This window comes from Ornithorhynchus anatinus, chromosome X4 (genome assembly GCF_004115215.2).
Source record: "Ornithorhynchus anatinus isolate Pmale09 chromosome X4, mOrnAna1.pri.v4, whole genome shotgun sequence".
NCBI lineage: Eukaryota > Metazoa > Chordata > Mammalia > Monotremata > Ornithorhynchidae > Ornithorhynchus > Ornithorhynchus anatinus.
In genome coordinates this window covers 2,628,185-2,651,281 of record NC_041752.1, presented here as the reverse complement: position 1 = coordinate 2,651,281, position 23,097 = coordinate 2,628,185, and the positions used below count along the sequence as shown (strand labels likewise).

The 23,097-nt window shown below is 48.7% G+C and overlaps 1 protein-coding gene across 11 annotated transcripts in view; it reads left to right on the top strand.

The window, feature by feature from the left end:
- The window catches only part of ERC1 (ELKS/RAB6-interacting/CAST family member 1), a 255,436-nt gene that overhangs the window by 189,613 nt on the left and 42,726 nt on the right, over window positions 1-23,097 (top strand). For all 11 annotated transcript variants that reach the window (XM_029054283.2, XM_029054280.2, XM_029054282.2 and 8 more), the window contains one exon: window positions 15,954-16,098. In XM_029054283.2, coding sequence (XP_028910116.1) covers window positions 15,954-16,098 — 145 coding nt within the window. The remainder of the gene's footprint in view (window positions 1-15,953; window positions 16,099-23,097) is intronic.

Here is a 23,097-nt window from a genome sequence, read left to right as displayed (position 1 = left end):
GCATGGCCTAGTGGATAGGGCCCAGCCTTGGCAAGCCAGAAAGACCTGGGTTCCAATCCTGCCTCCTCCATGTGTCTGCTTGGTGACTGTGAGCCTCAGTTCTCTGGGCCTCAGTTCTCTCTTCTGTAAAGTGGGGATTAAGACTGTGAGCCCCACATGGGACATGGACTGTGTCCAACCTGATTAACGTGTACCTATCCCAGCGCTTAAAACAGTGTTTGACACATAGTAAGCGCTGAACAAATACCATAAAAAAAAAAAATCAGAAACATTCGTCGAGCTACTCGGTTACATTTGGCTGGGAGCTGGGGGGAAAACGGGTGCAGACCTGAGTTGGAAGTGGTAGACATCAGGCTAACTCCAAATCTACATCTCCCTCAGTGCCTGCCTCCGTTTAAAAAGAGACTGGAGGTTTTCATGGCTCAGACTTTCCGAGACAAGCTACTCTCTGAGAGAAACCAGATCGCTTCCAACCACCTGGCCAATGTCACTAGGCCCGGAGACGAACCGAAGCCTTCAGAAACCTCGCTAAGAGGCAGCGAACATCTGTTCAAACGATCGTGGTTTTATCATCCTCCTCCTCTTCCTCTCCCATCTCTTCCTCCTCCTTCTCCACCTCACTAATCAATCAATCAATCGATCGTATTTATCGAGCGCTTACTATGCGCAGAGCAAGCTACTAAGCGCTCGGGGGAGTACAGTACCACAGAATTAGCAGGCATGTTCCCTGCCTCGAACGAACCTGTGGTCTAGGTGGGGAAGACAGACGTTAATGTGAATAAATGTCACTTTTAACCATCATCCTCAACAATTATCGGGCCCCTCTATGGCCGTGGAGTTGCAGGTTGGAACTATGAAGAGATACACATTCCCACCATACATTTTTAGGTTGCGGTGTGGTGATTTAAACACAGACAAGTAGAAACTAACAACCAGAAATTGAGCAACAAAGATCATTTACTTTAGGGCATTTGGAGAAATTCTAAATAAATGTACCCTGAATTGATCGAGGACTTTAGTTTTCTACCAAAACGCTTGCACGGCATGCCTCTCATCGGAGTTTTCAATCAGTGGTGTTCACTGAGTGCTTAATGTGTGCTGAGCACTGTAGTAAGCACTTGGGAGAGTTCAGAACAGCAGAATTGGTAGGTATGTTTCCTGCCCACAAGAACCTTACAGACTAGGAGGTGCATTGGTTTGGTATCGCCGTAGACTCTTGGCAATTCCCCTTCCAACCCAAACATGAGCTGTTCCGGTCAGCAGGGACTGATTCTAGATTGTTAAGCTCCTTGAGGGCTAGAATCCTAACTACCAACTCTCTCCTAAACACTCAGTCCAGTGCTCAGCATACAGTGGACTGTAAAACCCTTAAGATTAGGGATTGCATGTCCTTACTCTACTGTCCTCTCCCAAACACTTAATCCAGTGCTCTGCTTGCTGTAGAATGTAAAATCCTGGAGGGCTGGGATAATATTTCTTTCCTCCGTTGTCCTCTTCCGAGCATTTAGTCCAGTGCTCCGCACGCTGTGTACCGGGAGGTCCTTGTGGGCAGGAATCTTGTTTACGAACTCTACTGCGCTCTACCAAAATCTTAGTCCAGTGCTCTGCACAGACTTAGCACTCAAGAAATGCGGTTGATTGATATGAATCCCCCATCCACTTGGGATCGTCAGGAGCCGGAGAAATGGGGGCCAAGATACCGTTAGCATTCCTGCCCCTGCCGTCAGAGCAAACAGATTCTGAGTGCGGGGCAACCAAGAGCAAAGACAAGCAAACCTCTGAATCCCAGTTGTCGACAGCTGGCATGGACGCGCTATCCGTCTTGGACTGGGAAAAGCTGAGGTAAACAGAGGGACAGTGATAAAGCTTAGGGATTCCTTCCGAAGCCCCAGGTTCGTAATGCCGGCGGTGAAATCGGCCAGCAAGGCCGGAGCTCGGATCTGGGGAGGAAACGCGAGAAGCCTTGAATTTTCCGCTCACGTGGAGACAAACCATAGGAAGAGATCATCTTGGGCCCAGGAGGGTGACACCTGCCAGACTAAACCTGCAAAGGGGAGGATGTTTTTCTAATCCCGGTTGTGCCGCTACACCGCTGTGTGACCCTGGGCAAGTCACTTGACTTTTCTGGGCCTTATCCGGAAAATGGGGATAAAGACTCTGAGTCCAGTGTGGGACAGACTGTGTCCAACCTGATTAGGTTGTTATCTACCCCTGCGCTTAGTACAGTGCCTGGCACATAGTAAGCGCTTAACAAATGCCATTAAAAAAAACCCCTCGTCATCAGAATGAGGACCTGCAAGCCGAAGTCTTCCTGTAATCATTCGATTTTGTTCAGTGACCAGTTCCTTCCTGAGAGAAACAGAAAAGGGAATATTTACATTCCTCAATCATTTTGAAGATGTAGAAGACCGAATGAGAAGAGAGACTAGAATCAATCTTCCGTATCCACCGGCTTCCTCCAACCCTCCCCTTGACCTTCGAAACTTCGAACCCCCTACCCAACATTACCACTCTAAAGCCAGGCTAAGCTGCTGTTTTGGGTTGTTTTTTTTTCTTCCTGGTCTCCCGCAGAGATCAGTGGGTTTTAGAAATAATTCACTGGGGATTTACGATGGGATTTGAGTAAGTCCCAAAGAAAAACTTTCCCTGCACTTGCCAGTAGTTCTTCCGAAAGCAGAAGGCAGAAAAAATCTCTCTTAAGTTCACCTACCTCCCTGTTCTGTCATCCCCATGGGAACGAAGATACAACATCTAGTGCATTGTAGACGCTAATCCTTGCCGGTAACATAGCAAAGAGTTCAGCCTCGACCCGAAAGCGATTTCACGTGCGCGGCAAAAGTTCATTAGGAGACATTATCACGTCGATCACTCTTCTGGCAGGCTAGCACAGACATCTGAGCACGGACGGATTCATTGTATGATCAGGCCTCCATCCCGAGCAAGTAGCTGTCGGTTTCTCAAAGAAAGCCGGCCTCTTGGTGGAGGAAAGAGGTTTCAGTTGTCTCGCCGATAAACAAGTGTCAGCCTCCTTGTCGTCAAAACAGTGTTTGTGTATCTTCAGGGTGTGCGTGGCACTGCTTTATCACAGTGCAAAATTCCCCACAAAGCCCTGATGAAAGATTTGGACTGTATCCTGTAAGGACTGGGTTTGTGTGCGGCAGTGGATGGCAGTGCCATTTTCTCCACACACACCCCCCCCCCCAACCCACTGCAGTAGCGTGATGGGAGTTGCCAAATCCATTCATTCAGTTATATTTATTGAGCGCCTACTATGTACAGAGCACGGTACTAAGCACTTGGGAGAGTGCAGTACAACAATAAAGAGACACATTCCCTGCCTACCACAAGCTTCCTGTCTAGAGATGAGCTTACGGAATAAGAATCGTGGAATTTGTTCAGCGCCTACTTTTTGCCAAACACCGCACTAAGCACTAAGGATGATACAAGATAATCAGGTCAGGCACAAGAGTCTCACAGTCAAAGGCAGAGGAGAAGCGCTCAGTACAGTGGTCTGCCTGCAGTAATCGGTCAAGAAATATGATTGAATGAATGAGCAGGTATTCCCCCCCCTTACAATCAATCAGTGGTATTTATTGAGCACTTACTCTGGGCGGAGCACTGTTCTTAGCCCTTGGGAGAGTACAGTGTAACCAAATTGGCAGAAACGTTTACAGATAAGGAAACTGAGGTCCAGAGAAATGAAGTGACTTGCTCAGAGTCACACAACAGATATCCTGACTCCCAGGCCCGGGCTTTTCCCACTAGGCCAGTTATTATTGTATTTGTTAAATGGTTACTGTACGTCAAAACACTGTTCTAAGCACCGGGGTAGATACAAGTTGATCAGGTCAGACACATTCTCTCTCCCACATAGGCTCCCAGTCTAAATAGGAGGGAGAACAGGTATTGAGTCCCCATTTTGCGGATAAGGAAACCGAGGCACCGAAATGTGAAGTGACTCACTGAAGGTCATGCAGCGGACAAGTGGCAGAGCCGGGATTAGAACCCAGGTCCTCTGATTCCCAGTCTCAGGTTCTTTCCAGTAGGCCACGCTGCTTCTCAGCAGTAAAATATCGATTAGTTCCAGCCTTCACAGGGATCAAGTCTTTGACCTAGGGGGCTTTGAAGACATGTATGAAGGGGGTCTTTGGGCCAGAATGACTCTGAGGGCTCTGGATTCTTGAGGACATTTCCCTCTGTCCCTTCCGCTCTCCCTCCTCCTCCTCCGCGAACCAGCGTACGGTCTATGACGACTTCCCTCTTGGCAGGTTCAGTCACAACACAGCAATGTGTTTCTGTGCCTGCCGGATTGGCGTGGCTGGAGGAAAGAAAAAAACCCTCATGTATGTGAAATTGGGGGGAAAGCGAATTTTAAACGTTTTTGAATCAACTCCAAAAGGATTAACTTGAACAACTACTTAAAAAGCCAAGGGTGCCGAATCTTCTGGAAGGTCTTCAAATTGGCCCTACTTAGCACCCAAAGTAGATTGATCCCAGTTTTTAAAAGAGCTGGGATTTAAAAAAAAAAAAAAAAAAAACAACCCTAGCCACAGGCATTTCTGGGACTCAGTCGAGACATTAAACCTCCAGCAGAAAATGAAACTCGGCCCAAAGCAAAAATGGAAGAACCCCAGGGAGAACAATGGCAACGATTAAGCTCTGAGATTAAGTCGTTAAATTGAAAGTGTCGAGGTCCAGAATAGGGATATGTCTATTGGTCAGTGAAAAATCCGAATGCAAGAGAAAGAGGACTGAATCGACCGGGGTAGTAATAAAGTGCGTACCATAGTGTTCTAAGTAGAGGCAAGGTAATCAGGTTGGACACAAGCCATGTTCCACATGGAGCTCACAGTCTTCATCCCCCTTTTACAGATGAAGAAATCGAGGCCCACAGAAGTGAAGTGACTTGCCCAAGGTTCCCCAGCAGATAAGCGGGATTAGAACCCAGGTCCTTCTGACTCCCAGGCCCTGGTTCTAGCCACTAGACCCCACTGCAAGGGAAGCAGCGTGGCTCAGTGGAAAGAGCCTGGGCTTCGGAGTCAGAGGTCATGGGTTCGACTCCCGGCTCTGCCACTTGTCAGCTGTGTGACTGTGGGCAAGTCACTTAACTTCTCTGTGCCTCAGTTACCTCATCTGTAAAATGGGGATTAACTGTGAGCCTCATGTGGGACAACCTGATTACCCTGTATCTACCCCAGCGCTTAGAATAGTGCTCTGCACCTAGTAAGCGCTTAACAAATACCAACATTATTACTGCATTGCCGAGATGATAGAGGAATAGGAGGATAGCTCCCACAACGACAGAGAATGCTAAGAGCGTCCAGAGGCCCCGAACAATAGATGTCATCAAGGCCTGAGATCAGGAACGATGCCAGATTTAAACTAAGCAGACCAAGGCTCCGCTGCACAGAGAGATCTGTGAACCCTGTTAAGTTAGCACATGTAAACAGCGCTTACAAAACCCCACCCCTGACAACCCCCAGCCCAGTTATTTCAACATTACTCCTTCAGTTTGTCTTTGAACTGGAAAGAACCGAGGTCCTGGGCCCAAGATTAAATCAGTCGAATAGGCGCGAGTGAACACATGGGAATTGGAGGAGAAGTCGCCAGTCAAATTCCCCTGGAGTTTTTTTGGCTTTTTTTTCCAGTGGCATTTGTTAAGTGCTTATTATGTGCCAGGCACTGTACTAAGACCTGAGGTAGAGACAAGTTAAATCAGCTGAACGTGGAGCTCACAGTCTTAATCGCCATTTTACAGATGAGGTAACTGGGGCACAGAGAAGTGAAGTGACTTGCCCACGGTCACACGGCACACAGGTGGAAGAGCCGGGATTAGAACCCACGGCCTTCTGACTCCCAAGCCCCTGCTTTATCCACTAGGTCAAGCTGCCTCAAACTATCGTAGAGTTTGTTGCTCTACAACAGTAGTCATATTTAGTAAGCGCTTACTGGGTACAGAGCACCTTACTGGATGTCGGGAGAGAATACACAGGTGGGAAGTAGACCCGGTGTCTGTCCGGAGGCCCTGAGCCAGTAGAAGAGCACTCTTGCTCCTTGACACCTGCTTGTCAGGAAAAATTCTGTACGTTCCAACTGTGAGATGAGGAATTCTTAAATTCATCAAAGGTCATATAGCAAAGCAAGTGGAAGGAAGGCCTTCGGGCATTTGTGATTTTCCTTTTAGGATTTCGAACTACCAAGGAATACTAAAGCCCTGAGAAGCAGTGAAGCCTAGCGGAAAGAGCCCAGGAGTGTGGGTCAGGAGGACCTGGTTTGTAATCGTGGCTCTGCCTTTTGTCTGCTGGGTGATCTTGGGCAGGTCACTTCCCTTCTCTGGGCCTCAGTTTCCTCATCTGTAAAATGGGGATTAAGACAGAGAACCCCATGAGGGTCAGGGACCGTGCCCAACCTGATTAGCTTGTATCTACCCCAGCACTGAGTACAATAAGCGCTTACCGTTAAAAAAAAAATTGAAGGGACTGACTCCCTGCCTCTCCGAACTACCCAGGGACAGTTGGAGCATAGAATGAGATCAGCGATGGGAAATCCCACTGGAGTAATCGAAGCACTGATAGTAATAATCGTGGTATTTGTTAAGCGCTTACTATATGCCAGGCACTGTACTAAGTGCTGGGGAGGATTCAAGCACATCAGGTTGGACACAGTCCCTGTCCTGCTAAGCACAGCCACAGAATGTAGCATCGTCCAGTCCAGGAAATGCCAGCCTCCGACCGGGGCCCGGAAGAGAAGCCGGGGGGTGTTTCTGCTCTTCAATAGGCCTCCCGGGCTCCGTCCGTGGCCTGGCCCCAAGTTGGACCGCTCAAGGGCGCAGGAATTTTCCAGCATTTGGCAGATCGGGTTGTGACGGCGATCTGCGGACAGTTTATTAAGAGTTTTTCTGGATGGCGCCAGCCATGAAGGAGCGGAGAGATAGCCCTGGGGCCCGGAGACTAAGCCTTGGAAGCTGATAATCACTTCTCTCACTCCGTAGGTGGTTTGGGCCTTCAAAGTTGGCTGGCACTCAGAGAACCCTAGGGCTGGAAGAAGTGCAGTAGTAGTAGTAGAGAAGCAGCGTGGCTTAGTGGAAAGAGCACTGGCTTGGGAGTCAGAGGTTATGGGATCTAATCCTGACTCCGCCACTTATCAGCTGTGTGACTTTAGGCAAGTCACGTCACTTCTTTCGGCCCCAGTGACCTCATCTGTAAAATGGGGATGAAGACCGTGAAGATCGTCTCTATTTGTTGCTGAATTGGACTTTCCAAGTGCTTAGTACCGTGTTCTGCACACAGTAAGAGCTCAATAAATACAATTGAATGGACGAATGGCAGTAATAGTAGTCGTAATAATAGTTATTAGCAGCAGCAGGTGTCACTTCCCATCTTCGCGAGTCCCCGTGGCATCCAGAGGCTCTGGTGAATAGGCTGGCCTGATAGAGAAGCAGTATGGCCTAGTGGATAATGCACAGGCCTGGGAGTCAGAAGGACCTGGGTTCTAATCCTGGCTCTGCCCCTTGTCTTCTGTGTGACCCTGCTTGAGTGGCTTCGCTTCTCTGTGCCTCAGATCCCTCATCTGTAAATCGGGGATGAAGACTGTGAACCCCATGTGGGTCATGAACTGAGTCCGACCTGATCAAATCTATTACTTAGTAGAGTGACTGACACATAGTAAGCGCTTAACAAATCTCCCCGGGCATGAGCTGCTTCTCCTCCCAAGCCTCAAGGACCATGTCCTTAATGTGTAATACTGATTATTTTTCACCAGAGGAATTGGACAGAATTGTGGTAAACAGTATTAAACAAAGCACTTAGTCTTTGAGCCCCATGCGGGACAGGGACTGTGTCCAACCTGATTAAATTGTATCTAGGTGCTTAGAACAGTGCTTGTCACTGGCAGGGAAGTCGCAGAATAGGGATTAGAACCCAGGTGTCCTGCCTCCCAGCCCTGTGCTCTTTCCACTAATCAACGCTCGCTTCTCAGCTTTGGAATCACAGAGCGGCGAGTAACACCATCTTTACTAGGACAATGAATGAATTCTGTAAACTGAGGATCTGAAGACCACTGAGTGTCGCTTCTTCCCGGGTTCTATAAATTTAGGATCATCAAGCACTTAAAAAAATATAATCTATTTGGGGAACAACAATATAGTTTGTGGAAGGGGTAATCTACTGTAGCTCCGTGAGGCTATCGGCAAATTTACGGAGGAGCCAGTGAAGGCAATCCATTTAGATTTTCAGAAGGGCTTTCAGCAAGATGTACACCAAATGAGAAGGAGAAAGATTAACAACCACTTTGGGGATGGAGGAAGATAAATTGTGGGGTCCTGCAGTGATTGGTTCTCTGAAGAGCTTTATTTAACATTCTTGTAAATGATCTAGCAGAGGAGGTTCGCATGCAATTCCTTTTTCTTTTGGCATTTGTTAAGCACTTACCGCTCCACACACTGTACTAAGCGCTGCGTTAGATACAGGCTGATCAGGTTGGATCCAGCCCCTTGTCTCATATTGGGTAAGTGGACCGAAAAGTGGCAAATGAACTTCAGAGCGGGTAAATAAAAGGTAATATAACTAGGGGAAAAATTCCAAATTACAGCAGTCATTCCATCCACCAATGGAATTTACGGAGCTCTTACCTCATGGAGATTAATTTATTTTCATGTTTGTCTCTCCTGCTAGAATGCAAGCCCTTTGAGGGGAGAGATCATGTCTACCGGGTCAATTGTATTAGCCCAAGCACTTAGTAGAGTGTTCTGCTCACCGTAGGAGCGTGATTGTGCGTCATTGGACAGCGTACTGACTTGGTAGGAGAACTCAAATCTGTTACTAAAAATCCAGGTGTAGGTAAGATTTTCCTGTTGGGGTAAAAGTACTAGTATTTATTGAGCACTCACTGGGGGCAATGCAGTGCGTCGTCTGTGCAATTGGATCTGTGACATTTGGACATTTAATAGTCACCCTACCCCCAACCCCACAGTACTTACATATCTATAAATTATGGGTTATAAATTCCTTCTTCATTCCTCTTAATAGCTGTCTTTCCTTCAAGACTGTCAGCTTGTTAGGAGCGGAGAACATGTCTGCTAATTCTGTTGTATTCTCCCCAGAGCTTAGCACAGTGCTCCGCACTTAGTAAATGCTCAACAGATACCACTGAGTGATGGATTGAGGAGCACGTGGGAAACTACAGTCCAAAGAAGTGGTGCGTGCCTTGCTACCAAGGAGCTGATACTAACTGACACATAGCTCTGTGCTTTTTCAGCCTTATTGTTCTTCCTGGATTGACCCAATAAGTCCCCGAGGACTTCCTAAAACATCTTAGTCTTTCTTGGGAAAAGCCCTTATTGCATCTTGAGGACCACAGCAAAAGGTCACAATTCTGATTCTACTCCCTTGGCTTTGAGGCCTTAGTGATTTTAATGGGACGTTGCCTTCCGATTGATCATTCTCTTGGTTTACCACACAACCAGCGCCTCTGTAAGTGTCTGGTGTGAGAGGTGACATCCGGAGCCCCGTTCTTCTAAGGAGCTTGGAAAGAATCTGTGGAAAAAGGGGAAACCGCACAGAGCATCAGCAACAGGAAATGAGAGACCTGTGGGAGAGGAACAAGGCCAGAGCGTGGAGCTTTTTAACGATAGTAATGATAATAATTAATAATGGCGTTTATTGAATGCGCACCGGGCACAGGGCAGAGGATAATAAGCCCTTGGTGCCCCGTTCTTTTCCATAACAAGGCAAGAACCCGAGGCCCCGGTGGTTTTCGGCTCTTGTTCGGTCCAGGTAATTGGTCGGTCTGGTCTGGAAGCAAAGAAATTCAAAGACCAATCTAGTTTGCGGCGACTCTATCGGAAAAAGGAAATCGACTTCATTCTCCTTGTGAAATTGGAGCAGAGGAGATTATACACACACACACACACACACACACTTCTCCAGCGACACAAATAGCTCCAAAGCCAGGGTCCGCCAGATTCCCCCCTCGCCCCCGATGCTGTTGAGGGGGCCTCGCTGTGAGATCATCCTGAAGAAAAGTGGAGGTTGGAGGTGGTGACGATACTAATGATAATTGTGCTATTTGTTAAACGCTCACTATGTACCAAGCATAGTACTAAGCACTGAGGTAGATACAAGATAATCAGGTCAGACGCTGTCCCTCTCCCACATGGGGCTCACAGTCTTAAGAGGGAGGGAGAAAGGGTATCAATTCCCCATTTTACAGATGAGGGAACTGAGGCACGGGAGCCCAAGGTCATCCACCAGGCAGGTGGCGGAGCCGGAATCGGAACCCAGGTCCTCCGACTCCCAGGCCTGGGCTCCTTCCTCTAGGCCTCTGGTTTCCAGCCCTGCCCTTGCCCACCATTTCTCTCAGCCCACCATTTCGTACCCTGAGCACCCACCATTAGCCGAACGCTGATTATAGCTTGTCATCGTTCTCATTTTACCGGTGATAAAGTGTCCCGGCGTCATGGTCTCAAAGAGGCTGCGTGGATTTTGAAAGGGGTTTTGTGCTCTGATTCCCATTCATAGTGGCCAAAAACAGGCCCCTCCTTCCCTTCTCTCTCTCTCGCTCTCTCACCATCTCTGTTTCACCACCTCTCTGTCACCATCTCTCCTAACTCTTTCACCATCTCTCTCTCTCACCATCTCTGTCTCTGTCTCACCATCTCTCTCTCTCTCTGTCAGGTTTGCCTCGAAGCGGGTGGGGGAATCAGGACAAAGCTGGACAGCAGGGGGGAGGGGGAGGGGGAGGCGAAGGGCCAAGGCGCAGTTTTATGGGGGTGGGAGCGTCGTAATGGGGGGCCTCCCTATTTCCTGAAACCCAAATGCCTCGGCGGAACAATTTCCCCAACATCTTGATTCGATTAGTAGCGGCGGGTCAGAGGGCAAGCCCGCCTGGGCCAGCGAGCACCCCCACTTTAATGACTTATAGCTGGACTTCTGCGGCCACCAACTCATTAGCCAGTAACATGGCGGGCGAGTCCTGCAGTGGGTAAGTCACTGAATGGCTCCGCAAACCTCCCGGACCCGCACTTCCGGATCTGCCTCCCGACCGAACCGACTATAAGGCACACACAAAGCATGGGTGATTGGAGGTTTTTATTTCGCTTTGGGCCCGTCTTGCCCATATATTCCCCTTCCCTTTTTACACTCCTACCTCTCCTCGATCGCATACGTGGAATTGGATAAAAAAAAAAAAGAGCTTTTTTTCTCTTGATGCTCTTGAAAGCCCCCTTAACCAAACCCTTGGTTACGATATTAGTTGTTTGGACCTGATCACCGTGCGTCGATCTCGTCTATCCGCCCACCTCTTGCCCACGTCCTGCCTCTGCCCTGGAACGCCCTCCCTCTTCATATTCATTCAGTAGTATTTATTGAGCGCTTACTATGTGCAGAGCACTGTACTAAGCACTTGGAATGTACAAATCGGCAACAGATAACTGACAATCACTCTCCCCACCTTCAAAGCCTTTTTGAAGGCACATCTCCTCCAAAAGGCCTTCCCCGACTAAGCCCTCATTTCCTCTTCTCCCGCTCCCTTCTACATCTTTGGATTTGCTCCTTCTATTACCCCTCCCTCAGCCCCACAGCACTTATGATGACATTTGTCATTTATTTATATCAATTTCTGTCTCCCCCTCTAGACTGTAAGCTCATTCTAGGCAGAGTCTACCAACTCTCTTATACTGTTTTCTCCCAGGCCCTTCTAAGTACAGTGCTCTGCTCACAGGAAGCGCTCAATAAATACAGCTGATTGATTGGACCCCATCTACACTCCCCTCTTAAGAATGCTCAGCAGAATATCTTCCCCCCAGATCCCATGCCACTGGAAAAGTGTTCATGTCCTAGAGATAAGGTGGGGAATTCACAGGTAGAAAGAGGATGTGATTGGGTCCTAGTCTAAGTCGGTTGTATCGTACTCTCCCAAGTGCTAAGTACAGTGATCTAAGTAAGTGCTTAAGAATTATCGATGATGATAACGGTGATGATTATGATCGAAGTCCTGGCTGGGCCACTGGCCTGTGGACCGTAAGCTCCTTTAGACTGTCAGCTCCTTGCGGGCAGGAAACGTGTCTCCTTACTCTGTTCTGTTGTACTCCTTGAGAAGCAGCGTGACTTAGTGGAAAGAGCACGGGCTTGGACTCAGAAAGACCCTAGGTTCTAATCCCAGCTCTGCCACTTGTCTGCTATATGACCTTGGGCAAGTCACTGTGCCTCACTTCCCTCATCTGTAAAATGGGGATTAAGACTGTAAGCCCCACGTGAGACAACCTGATTACCTTGTATCTACCCCAGCGCTTAGAACAGTGCTTGGCACATAGTAAGCGCTTAACAAAGACCATCATTAGTATTACTCTTGCAAGCATTTTGTACAGCGCTGTCTGCACACAGGAAGCATCCCATGTGGGACACAGAGCATGTCTGATCTGATTAACTTGTCTCTATCCCAGCACTTAGTATAGTGCCTGGCACAAAGTAAGCATTTAACAAATACCACACACACACAAAAAAAACCCCGGCCCCAGATGAGAGCCCAGGAGGCCAGGATCAACAGGAACTCAGAAGAGCGAGATCATCTTGAACCCCCTTCACCTTCGGGGTCATTTCACCACTTAACATATTTTTTTCAAGTGGTCAGCAGATATATTTAGACTGTCATTATCCCTTCAGTGTTAACTGAGCCTCATGGGGCAAAGCATCTGCTCTGCTCTTCCTTAGAGTGTCGTGTGGAGATTTTGCAGGGACGAGCGTGAAAAGGCACCCGGAGACCACACTGACACCCCCCCCACGCCTCCCCAGCCCCGTTCATCCCATCAAGCAGCTGGCACCAGTTAAACACGTCTTCATTTTCTAGATGTAAACCAATCCTCGTTAGTCTCCCCCGGTCCGGGGGTTCCTTGTAACTCCGCATCCAGGATAATGGAATATCCCTTCGACCAGCGTTCTGGTTCGAACATTAGTCATCCCCTCAGCTTAGCTAAAACTCTTCCACATGACAGCTATTGAAGCCTAATTATCTTAACAAAAGACAGAAGCGAAGGTTAAACTTGGGCAGGGAATTCTCAAATTCTGCATTTCCTCAGGTCAAAAGCTCAAGCTACTTATAAAGTCCTCTTAGAATCAAATCCTTCTTCTTGCCCGTGACCTCGGAGGGATGAAACGCAGCCCGAGTCATTTTCCCTGCCCCCGGTCCTCTGTATTCTCCGCCCCCGCTGACCGTTTCTGCTCATGATGACTCCAATTTTATTTTTTTCTCCGATGTACCTGTGGGTCAGACAGAAAACACCCTCAGGTCTGCCAGCTTGTGTGAATTCTATTCTGCGTATATTGTTTTCCCACACAACCCCGGGTCCAGAAAAACAGCTCTGCATGCCACCCTCAGTGTTCAGTGCACCGCAAACAGTAAGCGCTCAGTAAATACCCGTGATTGATTGATATTGATTGATAGGGTGTGGTGAGTGTCCTCAATGAGAGGTTTTTGTGACTGTAAATTTGTTGTGGGCAGGGAATATATCTGTTGTAGTGTTGTGTGGTACTCTCCCAAGTGCTTAGTACAGTGCCCTGCACACAATAAGCACTCAGTAAATACGATTGATTGATTGATTGATTAACTCTCCAAGCAGCAACACTGCTGGATCATCAATGGAAATGATAAGAAATAATTTGTTGCATTTGTTCAGTGCTTATTGTATTTTTCATAATGGCACCTTTGCAGCATGGCCTAGCAGAAAGAGCCTGGGAGTCAGAGGGCCTGGGTTCTAATTCCAGCACTGCCACTTGCCTGCTGTGTGATCTTGGGCAGGTTATTTCATTTCTCTGCACCTCAGTTTCCTCATCTAAGAATGGGGGATTAACACTGTGAGCCCATGTGGGACATGGACTGTGTCCAAAACTATTAGCTTGTATCTACCCCAGCGCTTAGTACAGTGCCTGACACATAGTAAATGTTGAACAAATACCATTAAAAAAAGTTATTAGATTGACAAGGATTGGCCTTTAGGCTCTTTGGCTATTAAATGTTTCCCTCATTCTGAATTGCTCAGAAACCAATGGCCATGTTCCTAAACCTAGTGGCCAACTTTCGGGGGGTTCTTTCAATCCTTATCTGGTTTTAAGAATATAGTCCTGATAACGCTATCTAATCTTGGTTTCACCAACACAGTTCTCTCCTGCTTTTCCTCCTACCACTGTGGGCTGTTTTCTCTCAGACTCTTTCACCGGCTCCTCTTCCTCTGCACACCCCTCTCCGTCCTGTCTCACCATCCCCTGCCCCCAAAAACACACACACACGCACTAACTGCAGAGTGTCTAAAGGTCCTGAACATTGTCCCCTTCTCTTCTCACTTTACCTTCACTTCATCCTCTCCTATGGCTCAGTTCCCACCTCGTTGCAAATGCCCCCCACAAAATCTACCTCAACAGCCCAGACCTCTCCCCTTTCTGCACTTGCCTCTGCCTGCAAATCTTCTCCATCGGCGCCTCAAGCCCAAGATGTCGACAGCTGAACTCCTCCTCTCCCCTCCTAAATCCTCTCTCAACTCTCCCATCCCAGTTGACTACACCACCGTCCCCGTTTCAAAAACCCTCAACCTTTCCATTATCTGTGATTTCTCGCTCTCTTTCAACTCATATCTAGCTCACGTCCAGTCCGTGGCTAAATCCTGTCAGATTTTCCTCCCCAGTTGTTTCCTGGCTCTGTCCATTCGTATCCTAGCGAACGGCCATCACCCCAACCCAGTTGCCTGATAAATCCCAGTTTAGAAAAGCCGCACGGCCTAGAGGATAGAGCACGGGCCTGGGCTTCAGAAGAGCCTTGGGTTCTAATCCCAACTGCGCCACTTGTCTGTTGTATGACTTTGGGCAAGTCACTTCTCCGTCCCTCAGTTACCTCATGTGGAAAACGGGGATTAAGATTATGAGCTCCAGATGGGACATGGATTGGGTCCAACCTGATTAGCTTATATCTACCCCAGCACTATAGTACCTTGCACATAGTAAGTGTTTCACAACTAATATTTAAGAAAAAATCACACAGGAACCTCCCCAGGCTCCCAGATTTTAAACCCAGGGAACGGGCAGATGGTGACCGAGGTTCTTCCACTAATAATAATAATAGTAATAATATTCAGGTTCCTCATGAGGCTCACACTTTGAGTAGGTGGGAGAACAGGTACTGAGTCCCCATTTTGCAGAGGAGGCAAATGAGTCCTGGAGAAGTGAAATGACTTGCCTGAAGTCACACAGCAGACAAGTGGTGCTGCTGGGATTAGAACCCAGGTCCTCTGAGTCCCAGGACTGAGTTCTTTCCACTAGGTCACACTGCTTCTCTTCTAAGCACCGAGTATAATGCGTTGCACCGAGTGGATGATCATTAAATAAGTTTTGTGGTATTTGTTCAGTGCTTACTATGTGCCAAGCCCTGTATTAAGCAGTGAGGTAGATTGAAGATAATGAAGTCAGACATAATCCCTGTCCCTCTTGGGGCTCCCATTCTAAGTGATAGCGTATTTATTAGTCATGTTTATTAAAGAGCATCCTAGAAGAATGGTTTGTTCTGCAGTTCCATCTCAGTGATGGTTTAAACTTCCTTGGGCATGGAGTAATTTAGGGATGAAGGTTGGTTTGGACCCCCGCTGTGGACAATGGCACAATTCCGTTTCCTTCCAAAGGTCCGGGGAAAATCCTTTGCTATCTGTGTCATCAAGACATTTTTTTTAAAGACTGTCTCCCCCTGTGGACTGTAAGCTCCTTATGGGCAGGGATCATGTCTTCCAACTCTGTTCTATTGGACTCTCCCAAGCGCTCAGTCCAGTCCTCTGCAAGCAGTTAGCGCTCAATAAATACCATTGATGGGTTGATTGTGTCCCCTGAAACTCTGCAGGTGATTTCCAAGGAGAAAAGACTAAAGATCTGCGAGCCAGCGGATGACCGAGGTTTTACGCTTTCCTTTCTCTCTTTCTGCAGGCAAGAAGCTCTTTTAGCGGCCATCAGCGAAAAAGATGCCAACATCGCTCTCCTGGAGCTCTCGTCCTCCAAGAAAAAGACCCAAGATGAAGTGGCCGCGTTGAAGCGGGAGAAAGACCGCCTGGTCCAGCAGCTCAAGCAGCAGGTAGGGGAAAGGGGCAAAGAGAACCTGTTGGGCAAGAGGTTCACTGGGGTCTGAGATGTACCCCAGTGGCCCAACTAGAATGCCACTTTAGCTCACCTCCTTCCTCTGTGAGACGGACAGATGCCAGGTGCCCCGGCGAGATAGGCCACTGGTCCCAGGCCGGCGAGCGTCCCGTGGTGTGTTTCGCTTTAATGAAAGGAGGAGCGTCCAGTAATAATAATGATAATTATGGTACTCATTAAGCGCTTACTATGTGCCAAGCACCATTCTAAGCACCGGGATAGATATAAGTAAATCGGGTTGGACACAATCCTTGTCCCCCGTGAGACTCATAGTCTCTATCCCCATTTTCCAGATGAGTTAACTGAGGCCCGGAGAAGAGAAGTGAATTGCCCAAGGTCAAGCAGCAGACAAGTGGCGAGGTCGGGATTAGAAACCATGACCTATTGAGTCCCAGGCCTGGGCTTTATCCGTTACGCCATGCTGTTTCTAATTGATTGCTAATATCGTGCCCACCCCAGCGCTTGGTATGGTGCTCGGCACTGAGTAGGCATTGAACAAATACCACAATTATCATTATTCTTTCGCTCCTCGGCGGAGACAGAGGCCCAAACCAAGCCCTCTTCCCATGAGATGAATGTGTCAAGAAGGGTCCCCGGCCTGAAGCAGTCCAGCGCACATTTTCATTTGACAGGAAACTCTCCAAAATCTTGAAATTGTCCATGGCAGGCAGTGTTGGCATCTGATTCCACGGGCGCCTACTTAAAATGAAACAGAAAGCAGGTCGCTCGTCGTTAGAAGTACCCAAGTCAGGGCCAATCGCCCGAAGAGAGGAGGGATCGAAGTTGGCAGTTCTGTTGGAGGAAAGAGGCTTGATGCCTCAATATTGGGTGAGAGTGTATCCCCTACCACAAGAATTCTCAGAGGCCGCTGCATCATTTTTGACGTTCTTTTTCAAAGGGTGTCAAAAACGCCTTCGTCTCTGGAACCAGTGGGCAGTCACGGCCATATAAATGTTTGCGTGTGGGGGTGTTGCTTTGAAGTGAGCTTTATTCAGCGACCCTAGATTACGTACATGTGGGAGAAAATAAAATCAGTCTCCCCACCAGCTTGTAATCTTCAGAATCCCACGGACCTTGAACCTTGGGGCGGTAAGAATGTTAAGCAGTGCCGTTCCAGGCCAGACCCTGGTCCCATCCAACCCGATGTTCTGTCTCGAACCGTGGCCCCAGAGGATGCTGGGAGTCCCGTCGTGAACTTGTGCCGAAGACACTTTTATGGCAAAAGTCACCCAAGGAGGGTAGCCGCGGTTCCAAGGGGTCGATCTGGCCCCTCCTCCTCCTTCTCCCCCTCCCACCATGCTCCATTTCCTGTCCCCGCCCTCTCGATGCGTCTGGAGAGAGAGAGGAGGAAGGATAATCTCTGCCAGAGACATTTGGGTTCTTTAATTTCGGTAAAAGCATGTGCATTGGAGCTTGGATAGAGCGAGGGAGAGGCCTTTGGGAAAGAGGATCCAGCATCAATGTTGTTTCAATTTAAAGGTCCCAGGCCTCGAGTTGCAGGAATGCGCCTGAGTCCGGAGACCATTTCCTCCCAGAGACTCAGTCAGCATTGACCGGGCTCTCCGGGAGATGGACCGGCTCTCCGCCCATTGGCCCTCGGCACCCACGTGGGGCTCCTTCTGTCATCAGATAAAACCGAGGGGAGGGACTTGCAGGGCGAGGGTCACCTCTAATGTGGTCCCAATTTACTTGCCCCTTCCCCACCCCCCCGCGAAAGGTAGCTTGTCTCGTCGACTGGTCCACGGCCCAGCCGCACCGGGAGCGGCCTGCCTCAGAGGAAGGGGCCGGGGCAGACGCGAGAAAGCAGAGCCGAAGGTGGCCTAACCACGTCCAGATGTGCCGCGGCGGGCTCAGCCGGTGGGGGGTTCGGATCGCCAGCCAGGGAGGAGCCGTATAGGCCCGGAGGTTAGCCGGTCCACCCACCGGCCGGGCCCGTTGCGGGCTAGTCCGCCCCGAGCGGAGGGAGACTAGGTCTCCTCCAGCGAGGGCTTTTTCAGGCCTCCCTGTCTGGGACTCATTCAGAGGGGCCCAGTTCGATAGAGAAGCAGTGGGGCACAGTAGCCAGAGCCCAGGCCTGAGAATCAGGAGGACCTGGATACTAATCCAGGTTCTGCCACTTGTCTGATGGGTGACCTTGGGCCAGTCTCTTCACTTCTCTGGGCCTCAGTTCCCTCGCCTACACAGTGGGGATTAAGACTGTGAACCCCGCGTGGGATAGGAACTGTGTCCAACCTGGTTTGCTTGTGTTATCCCAGCACCTTAGTAGAGTGCTTGGCACTTAGTAAGAGCTTAACAAATACCACAGAAGTTGGGGACTGGGTCGTTTCAGTCCCCCCTCAACCTACCAGAGGTCCGGAATCCCAGACCCAAGTTGGGGCTGGTTGACGCTTCTCTTCTTCCTTTGGCCAGACAGTAGCCAACAGCCATCTGAACCGGTGACAGCGGACGAATCTTAGACGTCCATCCTGGGCATCTGGATCCAGACCAGCCCGATCACCCTTGGGCCCAGGGGGAGTTTTTGTTCTCGGTCCACTCCTGCTGAACGGGGCAATCCCTGAGAATGACCCCGGGCCAAACAGAGAAGCAGGAATCAAGCATTCCTCGTGGGCAGAAAAGTGGTGGGGCTTCGGGCCCGTGGGGCAGAGCGCGGCGGAACCTGTCACTTGTGCAGACCTGGGCTTCCGCACTGCTAACTCTGAGATCTCTCGTCTGCCCTAACCCCAGAAGATATTTATTAAGTGCTTACTATGCCAGGTCCTCTACTAAGCGCTGATTGATTGATTGAGAACTCAGTTTTCTCAAGTTTATTGGTGTTAGGGGATGACAGAAGCTGGGGAGAGTGACATACCCCGGATAATCCTGCCTCCTTGGCTAACCGCACCTTTTTTTTATGGTATTTGTTGAGCACTTACTGGGTGCCAGGCACCGTTCAAAACTCTGAGGGAGATACAAGGTAATCAGGTTGAAAACAGTCCCTGTCCCCCATGAGACTCACAGTCTTAATCGCCATTTTACAGACGAGGAAACCGAGGCATAGAAGTGAAGTGACTTCCCCAAGATCACTTCAGAGCAAACAAGTGGTGGAGGTGGGATTAGAACCCTGGTCCTCTGACGCCCAGGCCTGGGCTCTTCCCACTAGGCCACACCACTGATCAAGTGCTCTACACATAGTAAAATGCTCAGTAAATTCCATGGATTGATTAATAGGGGTTGGGATGGTGCCGTGAATGACCGGCGCTTGACCCTCTGTCTTTTGGGGGACCTCCTGGGTCTCGCAGTCCCCACAGTCGGGCGGAAGGGCCCTAAGTGGAGGATAACACAGCTGCTGGATCTTTCATGACTTTGCAAGGATTCATCCTTGCATTGCTCAACTGCAGTTTTCATTCCTCTGCCACCCTAGAACAGAACTCCAGCCAGAGCCCATCATCATCAATGGTATTTACTGAGCGCATCCTGGGTGCAGAATACTGTATTGACAACTTGAATGAATCCACTACAGTGGAGTTGGTAGATACGTTCCCAGCCCACGGTGAACTGACAGTCAAAGGGGGAGACAGACATCAATAGAAAAAATGTATAATATATAGTTTATAGCTATTACAGGGAGATTTAGCCCCTTTTATGAGGCCCAAACACGGTTCTGGGACTCCAGGAGTTGTTCGACTTCCCAGTGTGCAAAGCGTTTAGTATACGTTCCCGTCCCTTCGCCGCAGCACAGGAATTAGAATCAGCCAGACCACTTCGGCTAATGGCCTCCAGATTGATTGTAGGGGAAACTGGATGCCAAACATTTTCCATGAAGTATCCCCGCCTCTGGAACCTAACCCCCCTCCCCTCCTTTTTCCCTCCACCCCCCTACTCCCACTCCCATTCCTGTCCCCAGTCCTAAGACATTGCCATTTCTGTTTTTTCTTGATCTGGCATTCCCCAGCTAGTTAATCCAATTTTTCTCTCTGTTATTGACAAACACATCCTGTCCTTTCTGCAATCACCGGGCTCTGCCTTTCAGGACTTAGGAGAAAGCCTGACAGATCGCTTTTCCCTGTGCTATTCGTAATCGATCGATCAATCAATGGTATTTATCGAATAATAATAATAATGGTATTTGTTAAGTGCTTACTATATGCCAGGCATCGTACTAAGTGCTGGAAAAAAAAACTGTTTACTGTGCATTAGGGAGAAGACACTATAACAGAGTTGATGGACATCTTCCCTGCCCACAAAGAGCTTACAGCCTAGAGGGAGCCTACAGTCTACAGTCAATTAATTAATTAATGGTATTTATTCAACACGTACTGTGTGCAGAGCACTGGACTAAGCGCTTGGGAGAAAACAAGATAACAGAGTTGTTGGACACCTTCCCTGCCCACAACGAGCTTACAGTCTAGAGGGAGCTTGCAATCTAGAATCAGTCAATCCATGGTATTTATTGAGCACTTTCTGTGGGCAGAGCACTGGACTAAGCGCTCGGGAGAGGACAACAGAGCAGAGTTGGTGGAGACGACCCGCCAGCTATGAATTCACGATCTCCGTAGTTTGGATTCAATCCACTCCACCTCCACTCCCATCCCATCTTCCGAGGCCGGGTCATCAGGATGCTTTCCTCACCAGTCCGGGCCCATGGAAATCGTGTTGGCCTCCTGTTGACCTTTAGAGTGTCCGATAGGTCTGGCTGGGGACTGTCAGCACACATCAGGGGCTCCCGAGTCCCGGAGGGAGAAGCCCAGCCGGGATCTACGGGCCCCCGAGAAAAACCGAGTTCGGCGGGGCTGGCCCTGAAGCTGCACAATGTCATTTATTCAGTCATATTTATTGAGCGCTTACTGTGAGCAGAGCACTGTACTGAGCACTTGGGAGAGTACAGTAGAACAGTAAACAGACACATTCCCTGCTCACAATGACCTTACGTCTAGAAGGGAAGAAAGACGTTAATATAAATATATAAATAAATTACAGGTCAACCAGCGGGCAAAGCAGTGGAGTCGGCATTGGAACCCAGAGTAGCAGTGCGGTTTAGAGGATAGAGCTCAGGTCTGGGAGTCAGAGGGACCTGGGTTCTGATCCCAGCTTCGCCTCTTGGCTTCCGTGTGGCCGTGGACAAGTCACTTCACTTTTCTGGTCCTCATCCGTAAAATGGGGATGGAAGACTGTGAGCCTCATCGGGGACTTGGACTGTGTCCGACCTGATTAGCCTGTGTTGGCCCCGATGCTTAGTAGGGTGCCTGGCGCATAGTAAAGGCTGAACTAATACTATTAAAAGAAGGCTTTCTGACTCCCACGGCCTCTCCCCTAGGCCACACTTCTCCTCTAAGCCCTTATCCTTTGGAATCTGATTTGGCAAGAGCCGATGGGAGGCTGGGAAGGATTTAGAAGAAAAGCCAAAAAGAGGAGTCAGAGAAAACATTCCGGCCTTATCAATCTGGAGGGAATCAATCAGCCAATCAGTCAGTGGCATTTATTGCATTTGGGTCTGTGACCTTTGGAGATTTGATATTCGCCCCATCCCCACAGCATTTATGTACATATCTTTGAATTATTTATTATGAATTACTCATTTATATTATCGTCTGTCTCCCCCTCAAGACAATAAGCGTGATATGGACGGGGAGTGAGTCCGCTAATTTTATTGTAGTGCACTCTCCCAAGTGCTTAGAACAGTGGTCTGCGCAAAATAAGCGCTCCATAAATACCACTGATTGATTACTGAGCACTTAATGAGTGCTGGGAGAGGACAATACAGCAGAGTTGGTAGGGATCAGTGACCTCCGCTATTCCCAGTTCCTAGCTGTCGGGGAAGAGGTTCCCAAGGGATGTTTCCTGATTGGAAACACTAACCTTATCCCTGTACCTCCATCTCGTCTCTCTCGCCTCTGACTTCTCACCCACATTCATTCTTTCATATTTGTTGAGCGTCTACTGTGTGCAGAGCACTGTACTAAGCGCTTGGAAAGTACAATTCAGCAATAAAGAGAGGCAGTCTCTGCCCACACCAGGTTTACAGTCTAGAAGAGGGAAGACAGACGTCCAAACAAGTAAACAGGCATCAATATAAATAAATGGGATTATAGCTATATACACATCAAAACAAGGAAACAGGCACCTCTGGCTTGGAACACCCTCCCTCCTCATATCAGACATATAATTGCTCTCTTCCACTTCAAAGCCTTATCGAAGGCACAACTCCTCCAAGAAGCCTTCCCTGACTAAGCTCTCCTCTTCTCCCATCCCTGCTGGCTGCTCTGACTTGCTCCTTCATTCCTCCTCCCTACCATCCCCACAGCACATATCTGTAAATCTGTCTACATCTGTAATGTATTTTATTTATTTAGATTGATGTCTGTCTCCCCCTCTAGACTGTGAGCTCTCTGTGGGGAGAAATGTGTCTGTTGTTGTACATTACTCTCCCAAGCGCTTTGCAGTGCTTTGCACACAGTAAGCGCACAGTGAATACAATTGAGTGAATGAACGGAAAGGCAGAAACCATTTCTCCAGGGTGGAAGGAGACTTAACAGTTGTCAGGGTTTGGCCCGAGGAGGCTTCCGTCCTGTCCTGCCGTGAACCTGTAGCCTCCCCCAGGAGCAAAAGCGAGCTGACTCTATTTCTACCTGCTCCTGATGTCGTGCTTCTCCTCTTCGTCAGGTCACACCCTTTTGCTGTTCCCTTTCCAGGTGCTGCAGATGTTTTTCTGTTTTTGTTTCTGTCGCCTTTTTTTAATGGTATTTGTTAAGAGCTGTACTGAGCCCTTGGGAGAGTACAATATGGCAACAGACTCATTCCTTGCCCACAACAAGCTTACAGTGAAGAGGGAGAGACAGACATTAATAGAAATATATACAAGCTAATGTAAATAGAAACAAGCTAATCGGGTTGGATTCATCATCCCCACTTTTACAGAGCAGGAAAAGGAGGCACAGAGAAGTGAAATGACGTGCCCAAG